Raw genomic sequence first — 17,313 nt, 5'->3', positions numbered from 1 at the left:
AGAGAGAGAGAGAGAGAGAGAGAGAGAGAGAGTGTGAAACAGCAAAAGTGCAAGAGAGAGAGCAGGAGAGAGATTGTGGTGAAGTGCCAGGGTATAGTCACAAGTAACAAGGATCAAACATAGATGTGATGGTAGAGTAAAGAAGAGAGAGGTACAAAGGTCATAATATATGCTGTCAGGTGTTGCCAAGAAGGAGCAATCAGGGAGTGGGGATTGCAGTGACTGGCATAAACCAATGGGGTGGGGGAATGCAGCGATACAGTGAGGGCAGGGAAATGGATTGGAAGACAATCGTAGTTTATGAAGAAGAAATTTAACAAAGCGAAAGATGCTGTTTAGAAGAAAAAAAGATGTAGTTCAGTTTCTTGGGGTAGGATGTGTGATAAAGGGTAAGACACAACACTTCTAGCACTCAGATTTACTGACATGGACAGGTCATCTCAAGACCCTCATATTGCCAAACATCTCTATTCTCTCTGATACACTGTTTTGCAATCCTCAACACCTCATACCTCTGATCCTCATGCTGCATAACATTGGCAAATGTCTTACCTTCTGCTATTCCTTTTGCTATGTAAACCTGTCACCTAGCCTCCTTTCTGGCTTCCTGATATAATGCTTTGCTTCCACCATTTTCTCAGTCCTTCTACCTCCTGTCCACCTCCTTGTTCCACCACCAAGTCATCCTTGAGCTGGCTGGGACTTTGCACCAACCACAGATTTGGTCAGCAGCCCCCAGTAAATTGTCCTGCAGGAACTTCCAATTGTCCTATAAGCTAGCTATATGTCCCTTCCTCCTCCTCCTCCTCCTCCTCCTCCTCCTCCTCCTCTCTATCATCAGAGGCCTCTACTATGTGCTTTATGTCTTTGAGTCTCTCTAGCCCTAATTTTGAAGTCACTAACCAGTAGCCTATGCTGGAGTGTACACTTTTCACATGAGCAAGACTTCACATTTATGAGCATCTGCCTGTCTTCTTGCTTTGTGAGGAGGTAATCAACCTGGCTTATACTCCCACCAGACTGCTAAGTAATCAGGTGGCTGGCTGGCTTTCTAAAGTTACTGTTGCAGATTATAAGATCGTTTGCATTACAGAATTCAAGTAGCCTTGTACCTTCCTCATTCCTAGTGCCAAATCCATAACCACCATGCACACCATGGAGTCCATGAGAATGCTGCCCAACATGTCCATTAAAGTCACCGGCCACAATAATGAAGTTTCTGTCATTTGTCATTGAGGTAGTCTGCAAAAGGACCACATAGAATCAGTCCTGATCATCAGCCAACCCAGCCTGTGGAGCATAGGCAGAGATGAATCTACCTATGATAAGTCTCAACTTAGTAACGCTATCTCACACTCTGACTACCTCAGTTACCTTATCTACCCACTTTTCTGCTAATAATATGCCTACACCACCCACTCCATCACGCCTGCCTACCCAGAATTTAAACCTCTGCTTCTTACTCACGAGGAATCTAGCAGAAGCTCCTTTCTATCTCACTTCTTGCACACCACACACATCCACATAACATTGCTCACTCATTTCGATGATCTCAACAGATTTCCCCTTCATTGTACCAACGTTGGTGTTTGCAGCCCTAAAATTGTGTGTGTGTGTGTGTATATATATATATATATATATATATATATATATATATATATATATATATATATATATAATTATAAATTTTCTTTTGAAAAGCATAGGAAGCATGGAAGTGCTCAAGTCAAACCTGAGATGCTAGACAAGTACATGAGATAAAGAGAAGAGGTTCAAATCAGGCAGACTATGATTGGTGTATACATATATGGATTTAATCATGATAGAGTTGTCCAATCTAAAACATATTAATACATTCGGAATATAAAGATATAGAAATATGAAAATATATGAAGGCTAAAAATATGCATTGACAAATAAATATATATAAACATAATAGAGTACAGATAAAAATGTAGATAAGAATAATGAAACGATTATCAGTATTGTATAATGGAATCACAAATTAAAGATGTGATTTTCTCCATTCATATTTTTGTTACACACACACACACCAGTTTTGCAGAATATTGAGGAAGGGTTGGTGGTCCTTTAACCATTGCTGACTGTCTGAGACTGGTGAGCTTAATGCCATTAATGTTACATTTAAACTGTTGCAGGTCAACACCTGCAAGAAAAATATGAGCAGGAAGGAGATTCCAGAGGGTTAATGTTCTGGGGAGGAAGGACTGGATATAGTAGTAGTTAGTGAGAGGTTGAGGCAGGAGGTGAAGAGACAAGTCGGTCAGGAGTGCCTGATGGAGGAGGTACTAGAGTAGCAAGGTTTAAGGAACAGAGGCTATTATGGTAGTGAGAGTAAAAAAAAAAAAACATAGATTTTGGTATAAAAAAGTTATGCTCAAGGTTTATGCTGACTGTTTTGACTGGTGAAATGATAAAGTGACAAATTTAAGCCTGGCAAGATCATGAGGGGTTACTTTTTTGTGGGGTTTCTTATTTTATTAATTAATATTATGTGATGAAACTCCAGTGTCGTTTTACATGTCAGTAATTAAAAAGATCACTCAACAAAGTGGAATTAGCCTGGAGAAAAGCGAAAGAGAAATGGCAGAAGACACAAACCAGACACTTAAAGTTGAACTTTTATATTGGTAAACTTCCTGGGTGCCTGACTTAACCCTTTTGACATCATCTTGTCTCAGACAGCCCCTGATTCTGATACAATCTTTCTTGCTTTTAAGGCATTTAAAACCAAAAATTTTGTGTTAATTTCTGTTCCCAACATTTGCTTAAGTGTTAGACTCAAGGCCAGTAAACTTGAGGAGAGAGAGCTTATATCTTTGACTCTCATACTGGAATTGTGCTTTATTTTATCAACCCTGAAAATATTGAAAGGGCAATGTTGACATCAGTGGTATTTTAACTCAGAATTAAAGATCTGGAAGAACTACTGCATGTCATATTGCCTGACACTAACAATTCTGTGAGCTCACCAACTTACACCAGCTCAATAATGATAGCTGTTTAAGGAAATTCTTCACTATTTTCAAAAGCAGTGTATTTCAAAGGGTTAAACTAAACTTGAGGTCATACAAGCTCATTAAGATACCTAACTGAGTACCTGGCTGAGTATTGCATATACTCAATCTAACCAGCTAACATGCACCTGTAAACAAATGCGAGTGATGATGGAGTACTTGAGTGGACAATATTGCAAAGATGAAAAGAAGAAGGAAACAAATGATCTCTGTCAACTAGTAACTACCTTGAAAATTGTAGGAACAGCTTGCAAGTTATTTGGTGACCTCACTGGTGCCTATGCCACATAAAAAAAAAACACCTAGTACACTTTGTAAAGTGGTTAGCATTAGGAAGGGCATCCAACCATAGAAACCGTACCAAAGTAGAGCTTGGCACAGTTCTATAGCTTGAAAGCTCCTGTCAAATCCTTCTCAGCATGGAAAGTGAACATTAATGATGATGATGATGATGATGTATAATACATTTTACGGTATTGATCTTGTTTCGTATTAAAACCTCATACAATATTGTTGTTGTATCAGATAAAATTTGTTATACAACATTGATGATGTAATGTTGTGGCAATTTCTTTTAACATCAGTTTACAAAAGGAGTTCTCTCTATTCAACACAGGAAACTCTATATACAGCAAGCAAAGCAGGCCTACCAACACAAATTGCTGGAAGCAAACAATGGTAAAACAGAACACCCCAAAGTCCGGACGTTTACTAAACCAGGAACGAGTACAAACAATGTCTACAATGATTTTGATGCAGCAAAATTGCTGTAAGTTCTATATTTAATGCTTTGACCTCTTTATCACCCTCTTATCTCTCTCTCATTCTCCATAACTCTCTCATTTTTGCACTCTCTTTGTCCTGTCTTTCTCTTTCACCCGTTCTCTCTCACATCTTCTCTCTCACCCTCTCTCTTTCTCCCCCCCCCGTCTTCCTCCTATATTTTATATCTATGTCAACTGGTTAATACCTGACAGTAATATTTTGTTTCAAATTTAGATATTAAATGAATGTGACTTAATCAACAGTGGAAAGGCAGTACTTATGACCCCTTATTAAGGGCCCTGAAATTGGTGGAATGAAGTGAGCGAGCTATCCTCAGACATCAGACAGGTTACTTGACTCAAATACTTGCTTCTGAGGGCTCAGCTAAAAGCTCCCATATGCCAGGTGTATGTAACTGGCAATGAATTAAGTCTATTGGTGATGTGGGGTTGCATTGCCTGGATGTAGTCCAGCAGGCTGTCTACAGACATTCCACGGGGATGCATATGTTCTCCCTATTTCTTGTGTGCTGTATGAGCTTGTGCGGGCCACCTGTGCAGACTTCTTGTCAAGTTGCTGTGCCTCTTTACCATTCCGTCTTCCAGTGTATTGTTCTTCTAAAATCTGACTATGGTGAATCATGCTTCTATTTTGTCATTCATCTGTTGAGGGATGCAAACTCTTCTGTTGAAGGGTAGGGATGTCAGATGAATATGGCTCATATCGTATAATGGATTCCATGGATTGAAGACTAGGGCCTAGAAAGCATTGCTGTCATTTATATCCATTGTACTACTATCTATCTACCCAATCATTTCTCTGGTTACCCTCCCCTCCTCTCCTTGTTTGTGTCTGTTGTAATGTTTGTATTGCTTTACATAGTTGTTTCCATTATTGTCGCTGTAGTAGTTCACAGCCACATTATTCTTGTTGTAGTTGTTGCTACTGTTATTACTCTGTTAATCTTATTCCTCTTATCTTCCGTTCCTACTGTTCCTATTATGGCTATTCTGGCCCCTAACTTTGGCGTGCTTGTATCTCTCCATGTTTGTGTGTTTGTTCCTCTCTATAATATTATTGTTGTTGTTTCTCATGGCATTAGTCTTTCGTATGTTGACCTTTTGTTGAAATATTTGTCTGTGTAGTTAAATTCTTTCTTTTTTTCTTTCAGGAACATTGCAGATGTACAAATAGATGTAAAAGACCTCACATGGGAACAAAAAGAGAGCGTTCTTTGTTATTTATTTTCCAGAATGAATAGAAATGACAAAGAATCATCAAATGCCAACAACTTGCTTCCAAAAGTGGAACCAAAGAAGCTTTTATCAATTGAAAATCCAAAGTAAATTAGATTTTCTCATCTTGCAAGCAGATATTCATTGCATCCAGTTCTATCTCTAATCATCTGTCACACTCTTTGCGCACGATTAGAGTCGGAAAATCTGTGAGGAACCCATTGATCCAATTTGCTGACTTTTCCAATGGCATGCAGGTTCCTATGAAAGGTTGAATGACCGAATGTAAGCTTGTCTGCTGGTTCCTCAATAGTTACAATGGGATTTTTTTGTTCACCAGGGTTTGCAGGGTGTCCTCATCGAGCTCTACAGATCTTCCAGGACAAGGCTCGTCTTCTAGGCTGTAGTTTCTGTCTCGGAATTTCTGGATCCATCTTTGACACTGCCTTATGCTTAATGTCCGGTCCCCACATACTGCATTAATATTCCTCACACTTTCCATTGCATTGTTGTCTTTATTGAACTCATAAAGCAAAATATGCTTCTTTGTCACTTCTGTTATAGGTTTGAAAAAATAACTGTTAAAATTGAATTCAAAACTTGCACTAAGAATAAGTACAAGGTAAAATTGCTATCTTCTTTTATAGCAAGTTGATGCAGGTAGTTTATCCTGTCTCCCTCTGACTTTAAGTTCATGCAATTGAAAAAAACGTATTATTTATGGAATGACCGAATATATATATATATATATATATATATATATATATATATATATATATATATATATATATATATACATATATATATATTAACCTAGTTAAGACCAAAGTTGTTGTTAGTAAGAAAAAGGATAAAACTCTCCTTCTGTCAGGTAAATGGCTCTGCTCAGTATGTAGGAAAGGAGTTGGAAGAAATTCCATTTGCTGCACCCAGTGTAATCTATGGACACATGAGAGGTGCAGTGGAATCACAGGTAGATTAACAGATAGAGTAGTCTTTGTATGTGGTAGGTGTGCAGGAACAATAAGCACAAAGAGCACACGGGACTTAGATTCTCTTAAATGCCCAGGAGGCTCTCTTGAGGTTGTAGATAGTTTCTGTTACCAAGGTAACCAAATTAGCAATGGTGGAGGATGCTCAGAAAGTATTGTTTCTAGAATATGAATTGGGTGGAGGAAGTTCAGAGAGCCATTACCTCTGTTGGCAACAAAATGACTCTTTCTCTCAGAGTGAAAGGTAGACTATACGATGCTTGTGAGCGAATGGCTATACTCCATGGTAGTGAGACATGGACTCTGAATGCAGATGTCATGTGGAGACTAGAGAGAAATATGCTCCATTGGATGTGCAACATCAGTGCACATGTATGGCAAAGTGAAAATGTATTAAGAGGGAATTTGGGCATTAAAAGGGATCAAATGTAGCATGCAGGAGAGAAGACTACGTTGGTTTGGAGATGTGATGCGTATGAATGAGGACAACTGCATAAAGAAGTGCTGATCACTGAAAGTGGACGGTACCCACGGAAGAGGGAGACCCAGGAAGACATGGGATGAAGTGGTAAGAACCGATCTCAGGATGTTGGGCTTCACGGAGGAATTGACCATGGACCAAGATGCCTGGTGATATGAAGTTCTTGAGAAGACCCGCCCACATCAGTGAAACTTAGTTTTAGAAGTGCTGTGTGTCCCATCCACACTTAACAAGAAAACTTCTCATACACCCTACCCCGACAAACTAAACTACGTCTCTTCATCTCTTCTCTTCCTCATATTTCTGCTTAAATGCACTATGCTTACTTTCCACCCCCCAATCCTGTCCTCTTGGCCCTGTGTTATTGTATCATTGCTCTCTGCTAGCCCCTGACCTGTGTGTTCCACCCACATGCCCAGTCTCATTGTATTACTGCTATCTGCTTGGCCCCACAACCTGCTATCTTCCCGGTTAACTTTCCTTTGATGTTGCTTCTTTTATTCTTTCTTTTACTTGTTTCAGTCATTTGACTGCGGCCATGCTGGAGCATTGTCTTTAATCAAACAAATCGACCCCAGGACTTATTCTTTGTAAGCCGAGTGCTTATTCTATTGGGCTCTTTTTGCTGAACCACTAAGTTATGGGGGATGTAAAGACATCAACATTGGTTGTCAGTCTGGTATTGCTATAGCAACCTGTCTGCTTTATGTAGTTCCTTCCTGTTGTTAATGGTTGGTCTCAATTTGTCTATAAGGTGGGCTTCCATGATTCTGAGATTGCCCCAGGGGCAGTCCATGTGATCAGTTGTTAATGAATGTGCATCTGTCAAATAATCAGCATCATTCATTTGCAATATTCCGTGGAAATATGTCTGGCTAGGGAGAAATATTTCCTTGCTTGGTAATAGCTGAGGGCTGCTGGGGGGCTGCCATAGGAAATATCTGACTAAATAAACTTCATCCAACCCATGCAAGCATTGAAAAGTGGACATTAAATCAATGATGAAGATGATAAGTAATCAAACTGAACTGTTTTGAAAATAAAATGTCGACTTTTTTTGTCTTTTACAGGAAAAGTTTTACTCGAACATTTCTGACACAAGCACCATTTCATCGTTGCCTGGAGAAAAAGTTGATTACAACAATTCAAATGGCTTGAAAAATGAAGGAAAGTGTCTCAGAATGTATTTTCGTGTGGGAATTCATTGCTAGTTTTAGCTGTGTATGTGTGTATACATCTGAGGAAGTGGAATTGTACTGACCAAGGCAACATCTGTCACTTTTCATTAAGATTGCCAATAAGAGCAATCTTTGGTTTTTTAGGTATGTATAACTGCAGAGCTGATGAAGCCAAACCAATCTGAGAAAATGCAAAAATAGACTTGAATATTGTGATTAAGTGAGATAAATGTGTAAAGGCCAATAAATCATTTATTGAGTGTCATTAAAACAGATTTCTCTTTTTGATTGTTGAAAGTTTCAGTGTTGTTGTTCGAGCATTGCAAAAATTAAGCATTTCTGATAAAAGAAAATATATATGAAAGCTAATTTTGATATTTATGTGTATATATATATATATATATATATATATATATATGTTAAAGCAAAGACAAATTATAAATATCATCCTGTCCTTGATAAATACAATTATCACTGTGATAAATATAATTTTCATACTGATAAATACCATTTATTAGAATCAAACTGTAATACAAAAGAGTGCATAATAGAAAGTAAGAAAAAAGCCAAATACAGAAATTGATAAAAATTATTTTTATTTAAAATATATTTTACAAAAAATGATATTTGAAACATATTTGAATGGATTTCTTAAAAGAATCATGCAAAAGACAAAGTGTTTTTGAGAAAATATGATTTATGTAAAAAGTACTTTTTATAAGAAATACATGGTCAAAAGTTTGAATTCAGACTGGTACTAGGATGTGTATGGGCTCACACACATACACATGTATATGCATATATACCTACACACATGTGTATATGTATACATCTATAAATACACACACATATATCCTCATCATGAGTATGTGTGTGTGTGTAATTTTATAAGTGTAGGCATGGCTGTGTGGTAAGGAGTTTGCTTCTTAATGATATGGGTTCAGTTCCACTGCATGGCACTTTGGACAAATGTCTCTTACTACAGACTGAGGCTATGAGTGGATTTGGTAGAGAAAAACTGAAAGAATACCACCAGGCATGTGTATGTGTTGCGGGCTGAGTGTCTCCACGGAATATTTGTGAACAAGCATCACTCTCATGCAAATGGTATCCTTATTTTCAATGCTTCTATGAAAACATGTCCGGTCATTGTGAAATATTACATTGCTTGGAAACAAGTGAAGGTTGGTGACAGAAAAGGCATCCAGATGTAGAAAATCCATCTCACCCATGCAAATATGGAAAAGTAGAACGTTTTTGTAATAATGATGATAAATATATACACACACATCTTACCATGATCATTGTTCACACACATACACAAATACGTATGCATGTATGTGTGTGTATATATATGTAAATAGTAAGAGATTATATATTATACGTATGTCTGTATATATAAATGAGTGAACAAATGAAAGGAAGTAGCATTCAACACAATTGATTGACATTTATTTAATTAGTTTCACTCAGCTCCATGTTACTTAAAATTTCATGGGTATTTACCACATTTATATTTCATGAGTGTTTGGAGTAAGAATGAAAAACTTTTTAAACAAATTTAAAATGGTTTCTACATACATACATGTATACATACACACACCTGTATGTATGCATATATATTAATGTTTGTTTCTGTGTCAAGTTACATATAAAAACAGTTTAACGTTAAACTAAAGGATTACTGAATACATTTTAGTAGAGTACGTTTTTCTGAAATTTTTACAAGGAAAATGTTGACAATGAATTTGAAGTTTTAACTTGTTTGCCTTCGTCAGACTGTTGAATGCAAGCAAGGCGAAACTTCAAAGTTACAGTCAACCTTTCCCTTATAAAAGCTTAACACATACACAGATACATAAATATATACAAGCAAGCACTGATATAATTTAAAAGCAATTTGATTTGGCCCCATGCAACGTAAAGTTTCATAGGTGCTTGGTACAGGAACCTGGGCTGTGATTGGTCAAGGTGGGTCATATGGTATTGTTGGAATTGCAGCAACATCAAATCCACCTGAATTCCTTGGATCGCTTGGCTGGACAGGAAATTAGAGGTGTCTAACAGTCTGGATGAAATTCAAAGGCAAGACATTCAGATGGATTTGATATCACTGTAATTCCAACAACAACAAGTGGCTTACCTGAATCAATAGCAGCTTGGAGGGGGGGGGGGTTCCAACAGCCATCTTGGGTTTCCTACATCCTTCCATCCAGCTGCCTCAGCCCAACAAGCTAGGTTTCTGTAACAAGCCTACAAAACTTTAAGTTACATGGGGCTGAATCAAACTGGTTTTAATAACATTGGTAAATCTTACTACATGTGTTGTCACTTTCTTTCGTTTGTCCACTCAATTGTGTGTGTGTGTATATATATCATCATCATCATCATCATCATTTAACGTCCGCTTTCCATGCTAGCATGGGTTGGACGATTTGACTGAGGACTGGTGAAACCGGATGGCAACACCAGGCTCCAATCTAATTTGGCAGAGTTTCTACAGCTGGATGCCCTTCCTAACGCCAACCACTCAGAGAGTGTAGTGGGTGCTTTTACGTGTCACCCGCACGAAAACGGCCACGCTCGAAATGGTGTCTTTTATGTGCACACAAGCCAGTTCAGGGGCACTGGCAACGATCTCACTCGAAAATCCTACGGGAGCCAGTCAGGCGGTACTGGTAACGGCCACGCTCAAAATGGTGCATCTCATGTGCCACCCGCACAAGAGCCAGTCCAGGGGCACTGGCAACGATCTTGCTTGGCTTGCCGGGTCTTCTCACGCACAGCACATTTCCAAAGGTCTCGGTCAGTAGTCATCGCCTCGGTGAGGCCCAATGTACGAAGGTCTTGCCTCACCACCTCAGCCCAGGTCTTCCTGGGCCTACCTCTTCCACGGGTTCCCTCAACTGTTAGGGTGTGGCACTTTTTCACGCAGCTATCCTCATCCATTCTCACCACATGTCCATACCAGCGCAATCGTCTCTCTTGCACACCACAACTGATGCTTCTAATGTTCAGCTTTTCTATCAAGATACTTACACTCTGACAGGTATTCACATTGACATTACACATCCAACGGAATAATACTTCATTTATGGATTAACAAGACAATTAATGATTCCATGTGGATAGGTCTCCACAGTTTTCAAGCAATCCATGTGGGAATGTTGCTACTCATCCACATGTTATTCTGCCAATAAAGGATATTTATCCACCAATGCAATGTTGAGCACTCATTCTCATTATTCAATACCACACACAGATAAAAGTCTATATCAACCTTATGCTACAGCTGCTGCAAAATTTTCTCTCGGGGCTGTGTGTAACGTCCCCTGTGCTTGATGAGCTGCAGAATAAAACCGACTACAATTGCCAGCAACCTTTTCGAATATTAAGTATTAAAGCATAACGATGTTTTTATAAAAATTGAATGTTTGATTATGAAATTATTTTGTTTTGTTTTTTAAATAACTAATCTATAAAAAAATATTGATTAAAATCGTTATACCAATTTGATAACTAAAACTGAAAAACATGAGCCTATTGCAAGACCAATTGTGACAAATAATGATAATACGGTGCCTGTCTGTTCTGCTTCATGATTCTCAACCAAACTGGAATTAAAAGAAGAAGAAGAAGAAAAAAAGTCATTAAATTCTTTTGTTATCATATTTCTGTTGAAATACATTGCGTTCGTTTAAATGAATTTTGAAAATTATTAAGAACTTCTGTAAGATCAACTAAAAAGTACTCTATCGAGAGGAGAAAGAGAAAGGAATATTATTTAATACACACAGTATAAAGATATGAGCAACCGATAGTTTCTTGCTGGGAGACTCAGGTCTAGGCAGAGGTTTTTATAACATGCTTTGTGTCTCCAAGCAATCTCAGGCTCTGAGCATATGGCCTTTTTAATTTTTCAAACAGGACGCTGGAACAAGAGAAATTAGAAGAGTTTCTGTCTAGTGTGAATATGTATGAAGGTTACATAAATTAGAATTGTGAGAAAATATCTTACTGTAAATATTACTCCACTCCTATGTGTAGGGATCAACATTCCCAAAAAATAGACTAACAATTTCATTTGTGTGCTTTAAAAGGCAATGAAAAGAGGCTGGTGTAGGATTTGCACTCCACTCTCACGAAACCAGCAAAGACTAGCAAATGAGACACAATTTCTCTCCTCTGGGGTTGTACCTATGAGGCATGTGGCATGAAGCGGTTGGGGCAAAGCTGTCAGGATCCCTCTCCACCAAATGGGAAGAACCCCAGAAGGCAGGCTGGGTTGGATACCTTTACATGACTGGTGCAAAGGTGTCATTGACCAGGCATGAGGCCTATTTAGATGAGGGTGTGGAATGTTCTCTCTTTGACAGATGACTCCCATCAGCTGATGAAAAAAAAATCATGATGGATGAGGAAATACCTTGTGGAGATGGGAACTGACTGGTACATGGCTCAGAAAGTTGCCGGGGATGACCCAACAGACACACAGATGGTGAATGTAGCAATGTGCTGCAATGGTGCATGACTCCATACATCACCTGATGGATGGGGTCATACACCTGATGTATGAGAAAATAAATCACTATTCCCAGAAAATGTTTTATAATGTGGTTTCTATCCTGTTTGAATTTGAATTTGTTTGTGGTGAGATAAAACTACTTCTATGAAATAAAGACTTTCCACAGATATTACAATAGCAATATTTTATTTCTGTGTGATTATGTCTGTGACAAGATCAATGATAATTCTGTAGGAATGGTTTGCCTCAGCTAAACTTGGTACCATGAAGCAATAAAACGTGTGCACATTCACACACACACACATGAAAGAAAGCTTGAGAGATGCAGGTAACTTACCGTGGTGCAAGCATCATACTTGTGTTGCTAATGAAACCATTGCTAAGTCCAAGGAAGAATATGATTATTCCGGCAGCATAGTCATTGTCAAACAACACAGTCATGTGTTCACGTGGTTGCACATTGCACAACATTATCAGTGGGATGAACACTATGCGCAGCAGTGCAGTAGTCAGGAACAGCATTGAAGATTTTGGTTTGAACAACTGAAAAGTTAGATTTTCACATAAAGGCCATTAGATGAGGTATCTACAAGAGTAGTAGTGGTGATGGCAATAGTGGTAGTATTAGTAGAAATGGAACATGACAACAAACCATGGACTGTAGTTAGAGAACATCCAAGAAATTGAACTTTATCAGATTTATCAAAATTTATGACATAATGAAATTAAAACATTTCACAGTCACACACATCTCACATTTCTTTTGCAGTTCAGTGTAGAGGAGAAGTTTAACCTTTTTGATACCAATGTGGCCGAAACTGCCCCTTGTCTTCCAATACAAACTTCCTGTTTTAAACTGATCAAAATTAAAATCTTCAAGCAAAATTAGATTTTAATTTATATTCCAAACAACAGATCAACAAGGACAAAGTTTATTTTATTACATTATAGTGATGTCAGGCTTATCCATTTTTGGTGGTAAGGGTTAGGCTTAATGACACACAACAATTTAGTCGGCATGAGAGAAAGAGGGGTCACCGTCTTGTCCGTAACAAGAAAATAGAGATTCATGAGAGACGTTCGTAATAAGTCATAACATATTTATTACTGGAGGTAATGCGTTAACATATAAGGTTAATTGAAGGAAAAGGTTTGTAACATCACACGAATATGTTCTGTTTGCAGTCACATGTCTCCAACTAAGGCGACCATGTGCGTGAGAGGGCATAAAGTGCGGCGGGTCGACTCAATGCCAGCCTAAGGCTAGAGAGACACGGAGTGGCACGAATTTAGAATTTCTTTCCTTTATATAAGAAAGGGATGGACCGGAAGTCCCCGATTTCCACGTAAACCGGAAGCTTCCAGAAAGGTCTCGAACATTCTAGAAACTTGAGGGAGATTACTCTTATTAAATCCCTTTTCTGTTTTGCTTCCCGTCGTAGCCGTTTTTTAAAAAAAATATTTTTATTATTTTTAGAATTAATTGAAAGGAAAGCTATGTATTTCAGCAGAAATATGGTGACAAAAGAGTTAAAATAGTAATAAAGATGATAATGAAGATGATTATGGTTTTGATGATGATAATTCAGTTGATAAATAGATCGACTCACAGATAGATGTCTTCTATATATAGAAAGACTGATAAACAATCATTTAGACATTCACATAGACAGACAGGTAGAAGATAGATAGAGTCACACACACACACACATATTAGGCACATTAAGACACATGGATGAGTAATATCTACTTACAAAACAAGTTTTGCCTGCAATGATTCGTCCTAACAAATCTGTCACGTTGAATACAAAAAAATTCACAACTGGGCTATAGAAACGTTCTGAAAAGAGAGAGAGAGAGAGAGAGAAGAAATAAGCAGATTGACAGAGTGCACTGACATATGTCAGTATATTGAGTTCAATTGGAATGTTCAAAATAGAAGTTAACAATGATTCAGTCATATTTCTATTTTTGAAAACCAGTGGATATATTTTACTGAATTTAGGTAAATAATCCTTCATACAGACTGTCAGTAGTGACACCTGCTGAGTGTGGCTGCTCTACATTGATTAGGGGCAATACCTCGAAACTAGTCTGTAGATGCCAGACCAGCAAGGGGAAGCGTCTGACCACCCCTGTTCAAAGGTTATAATGGACACAGATTCATGTGTCACATAGCTAGCTAGAGGAGATGGCCTCTTGGAGCTTATCAACGGCAGCATTCATCCTATTTTTCTGGACTGCCATGTTGGCTTGGCGATAACTATTAATATCCAGTACCGCTGCCATAGTCTCCTTTAGAGAGACTTAGAAATATTAATATTTCTATTTCAGAATAACATTGTTTTCTTAATACAAATTATAGTATATATATATATATATATATAAGGCACACGCTTGGTTGTGTGGTTAAGAAGTTTGCTTCCAACCCAATCATCTTGGATTTAATCCCACTGCATAACACTTTGGGCAAGTGACATCTACTATAGCCCCAAGTACACCAAAGTCTTGTAAGTGGATTTGGTAGATGGAAACTGAAAGAAGCTTGTCATGTATATATATATATATATATATATATATATATATATACAGGGTGTGGTGAATAAACTGTCATTTAAATTACGCAAAAATGAAAATAACACTGACATCTCATTTTAACAGATACATCAAGTCATCCCATAAGTTCTGTCCGGTTTTACCTTTTTTAAAATTGAATGAAATTTAATAGTATTTTAGAATGTCTAATGGAATTTAAAATTATTTTTATGCGTTTGTGTACTTTTAAACTAATTATATATCATTTCACATCATCATCGTTTAACGTCTGCTTTCCATGCTAGCATGGGTTGGACGATTTGACTGAGGACTGGTGAAACCGGATGGCTAGCCAGGCTCCAATCTAATTTGGCAGAGTTTCTACAGCTGGATGCCCTTCCTAACGCCAACCACTCAGAGAGTGTAGTGGGTGCTTTTACGTGTCACCCGCACGAAAACGGCCACGCTCGAAATGGTGTCTTTTATGTGCCACCCACACAAGAGCCAGTCTAGGGGCACTGGCAACGATCTCAAAATTTCTTTGATTAAAACCCTTTCTAACATGGAAGTATCCAAAGAGCATTTAAGGCACATAATGCTTTATGAGTACAAAAAAGGAAACTCTGCAGCCAAAGCGACTCGAAACATACATTCAGTTTATGGGAAAGAATGCTTGAATGAAAGAACTTGCAGATGGTTTGCAAAATTCAGAAGTGGAGATTTCAGCCTTGAAGATGAAGATCGAACAGGACGTCCAGTTGAGTTTGATGATAAGCTCCTTGAGGCATTACTTGAAGAAAATCGTGCATTATCAGTTGAAGAATTGGCAATCAATAAAGCTTAGTTCAAACCATACAACTGTTCATTGTCACCTTCAACAACTTGGAAAGGTTAGAAAATGGGTGCCTCATGAATTGTCCGAAAGCAACCACAAATCCTGAGTTGACATCTGCTCTTCTCTCCATTCTCGCGAACTCATTTCACCCTTTTTGGATAATCTTTTGACTTGTGACGAAAAATGTATCTTCTATCGAAATGTTAAACGCCGTAAACAGTGGCTTGGTAAAAGGGAAAAAGCTCAATCACAACCGAGAAGGGAACTTCATGGAAAAATGGTTCTTCTCTCTATCTTATGGGATTGCAAAGGAGTAATTCACTTTGAATTGTTAACACCTAATGCAACAATCAATGCTCAAGTCTGCTGTCAGCAATTAGAGCGTTTGAACCAAGCTTTGAAGAAAACAAGACCCGCTTTAGTGAATTGAAAAGGAATGATGTTTCATAAGGACAATGTGCGACCCCACACTGCAAAGATCACCTCACAGAAGATCGAAGAGCTTGGTTGGGAAAAAATTCCTCATCCACCTTTTCTCCCGTCCTTGCTCCTTCAGACTACCATTTATTTTGTAGCTTACAGAATCATTTGGGGGACATAACTTTCGCAAGCCAGGAGGAGGTCAAAACAGAAACCAGAAGAGTTTTACATTGATGGGATTAAAAAGCTTGTAAATAGATGGAAGGAAGTCATAGATAATCAGGGAAAGTACATTGATGATTAAGTAACAATTAAATATAACATCCGATCACTTGTTTTCTTTATTCAAAATTCAGACAGAATTTATGGGATGACCTGATATTTACTAAAATTACATAAGAATATTTTGAAATACTAAAGAGTAAATTTATTCAACAAAATCACCATTGGCTTCAATCACAACCTCCAGATGACTCTTCTGGATGGTCTCCTGGTTTAAATTGGTGAATGCAGCCATAATCCTTGCCTTCAGTTCATCTTTGGTGTTACAAGGAGTTTTATTGGTTTCTTGCTCAACTGCACCCCACACATAATAATGAAGGGGGTTGCAGTCTGGGGAGTTAGGTGGCCAAATGTTAGGGGTGATGTGGTTGCAGAAATTGTCTGACAACCACAACTGGGTTCTGCTGCTTGTGTGGCTTGGTGCAGAGTCCTGTTGCCAAACACAGGGTCATTCAGCAGTCACCCACTTCACCCAGGGCAGCACTACCTCCTCCAAGCACTTGAGGTAGGTCTCTGTTTTGAGTCTGAGGACGTGTGGGAAGATGAATGGAGGCATAATGTTGCTATCACTAGTGATCACTCCAAACACCGTGATCTTGGCTGGATGTTTGATTTTTATGACTCTCGGTACATGTCCTCAGATTGCACTTTCCTCAAATTGACACCCAAACACTCTGAAATGTTTGTATTGGAGCTTCCAGTACAAATGCCAAGCAGTACAGCATGTCATTTCCAAATTTCTGGCAGAGTGAATTGCATCATGGTGCTGTTTTTATCACAGATGGTGCCCATTTGACCCTACTATACTGCATACTCGACATATCAAAAACAAATAATGCACATACGTGAAATTAAAAGTATAAAATGGTGACAATTTACCCATTGCATCCTGTATAGTGTGTGTGTGTGTGTGTGTGTGTGCATGCGTATGTATATGCTTGTTGGTTGTAATAATTGTAAATGAACATCACCACCATACATGCGATGTTGTTTGTTACCAGTCTTCCATAGATTACTTTGCTTGGAA

General features: G+C 38.2%; 2 protein-coding genes across 5 annotated transcripts in view; one reads left to right on the top strand and one right to left on the bottom strand.

The window, feature by feature from the left end:
- LOC106877904 (basal body-orientation factor 1) overlaps window positions 1–7,960 on the top strand; it is a 38,222-nt gene extending 30,262 nt beyond the window's left edge. For both annotated transcript variants that reach the window (XM_014926955.3, XM_014926954.3), the window contains exons 10-12: window positions 3,655–3,807; window positions 4,975–5,145; window positions 7,582–7,960. In XM_014926955.3, the coding sequence (XP_014782441.1) occupies window positions 3,655–3,807; window positions 4,975–5,145; window positions 7,582–7,669 (412 nt within the window). In that variant the 3' untranslated portion in view covers window positions 7,670–7,960. The remainder of the gene's footprint in view (window positions 1–3,654; window positions 3,808–4,974; window positions 5,146–7,581) is intronic.
- A 308-nt stretch (window positions 7,961–8,268) lies between these two features.
- LOC106877905 (equilibrative nucleoside transporter 3) overlaps window positions 8,269–17,313 on the bottom strand; it is a 46,656-nt gene continuing 37,611 nt past the window's right edge. For all 3 annotated transcript variants that reach the window (XM_089360497.1, XM_089360496.1, XM_014926956.3), the window contains 3 exons: window positions 13,969–14,054; window positions 12,552–12,757; window positions 8,269–11,303 (listed from right to left, as the gene is read on the bottom strand). In XM_089360497.1, the coding sequence (XP_089216623.1) occupies window positions 11,192–11,303; window positions 12,552–12,757; window positions 13,969–14,054 (404 nt within the window). In that variant the 3' untranslated portion in view covers window positions 8,269–11,191. The remainder of the gene's footprint in view (window positions 11,304–12,551; window positions 12,758–13,968; window positions 14,055–17,313) is intronic.

Source organism: Octopus bimaculoides, chromosome 11, assembly GCF_046866305.1.
Source record: "Octopus bimaculoides isolate indiv1 chromosome 11, ASM4686630v1, whole genome shotgun sequence".
Taxonomy (NCBI): Eukaryota; Metazoa; Mollusca; class Cephalopoda; order Octopoda; family Octopodidae; genus Octopus; species Octopus bimaculoides.
Note: the sequence above shows the minus strand (reverse complement) of the source record. Positions and strands in the feature narration are given on the sequence as shown.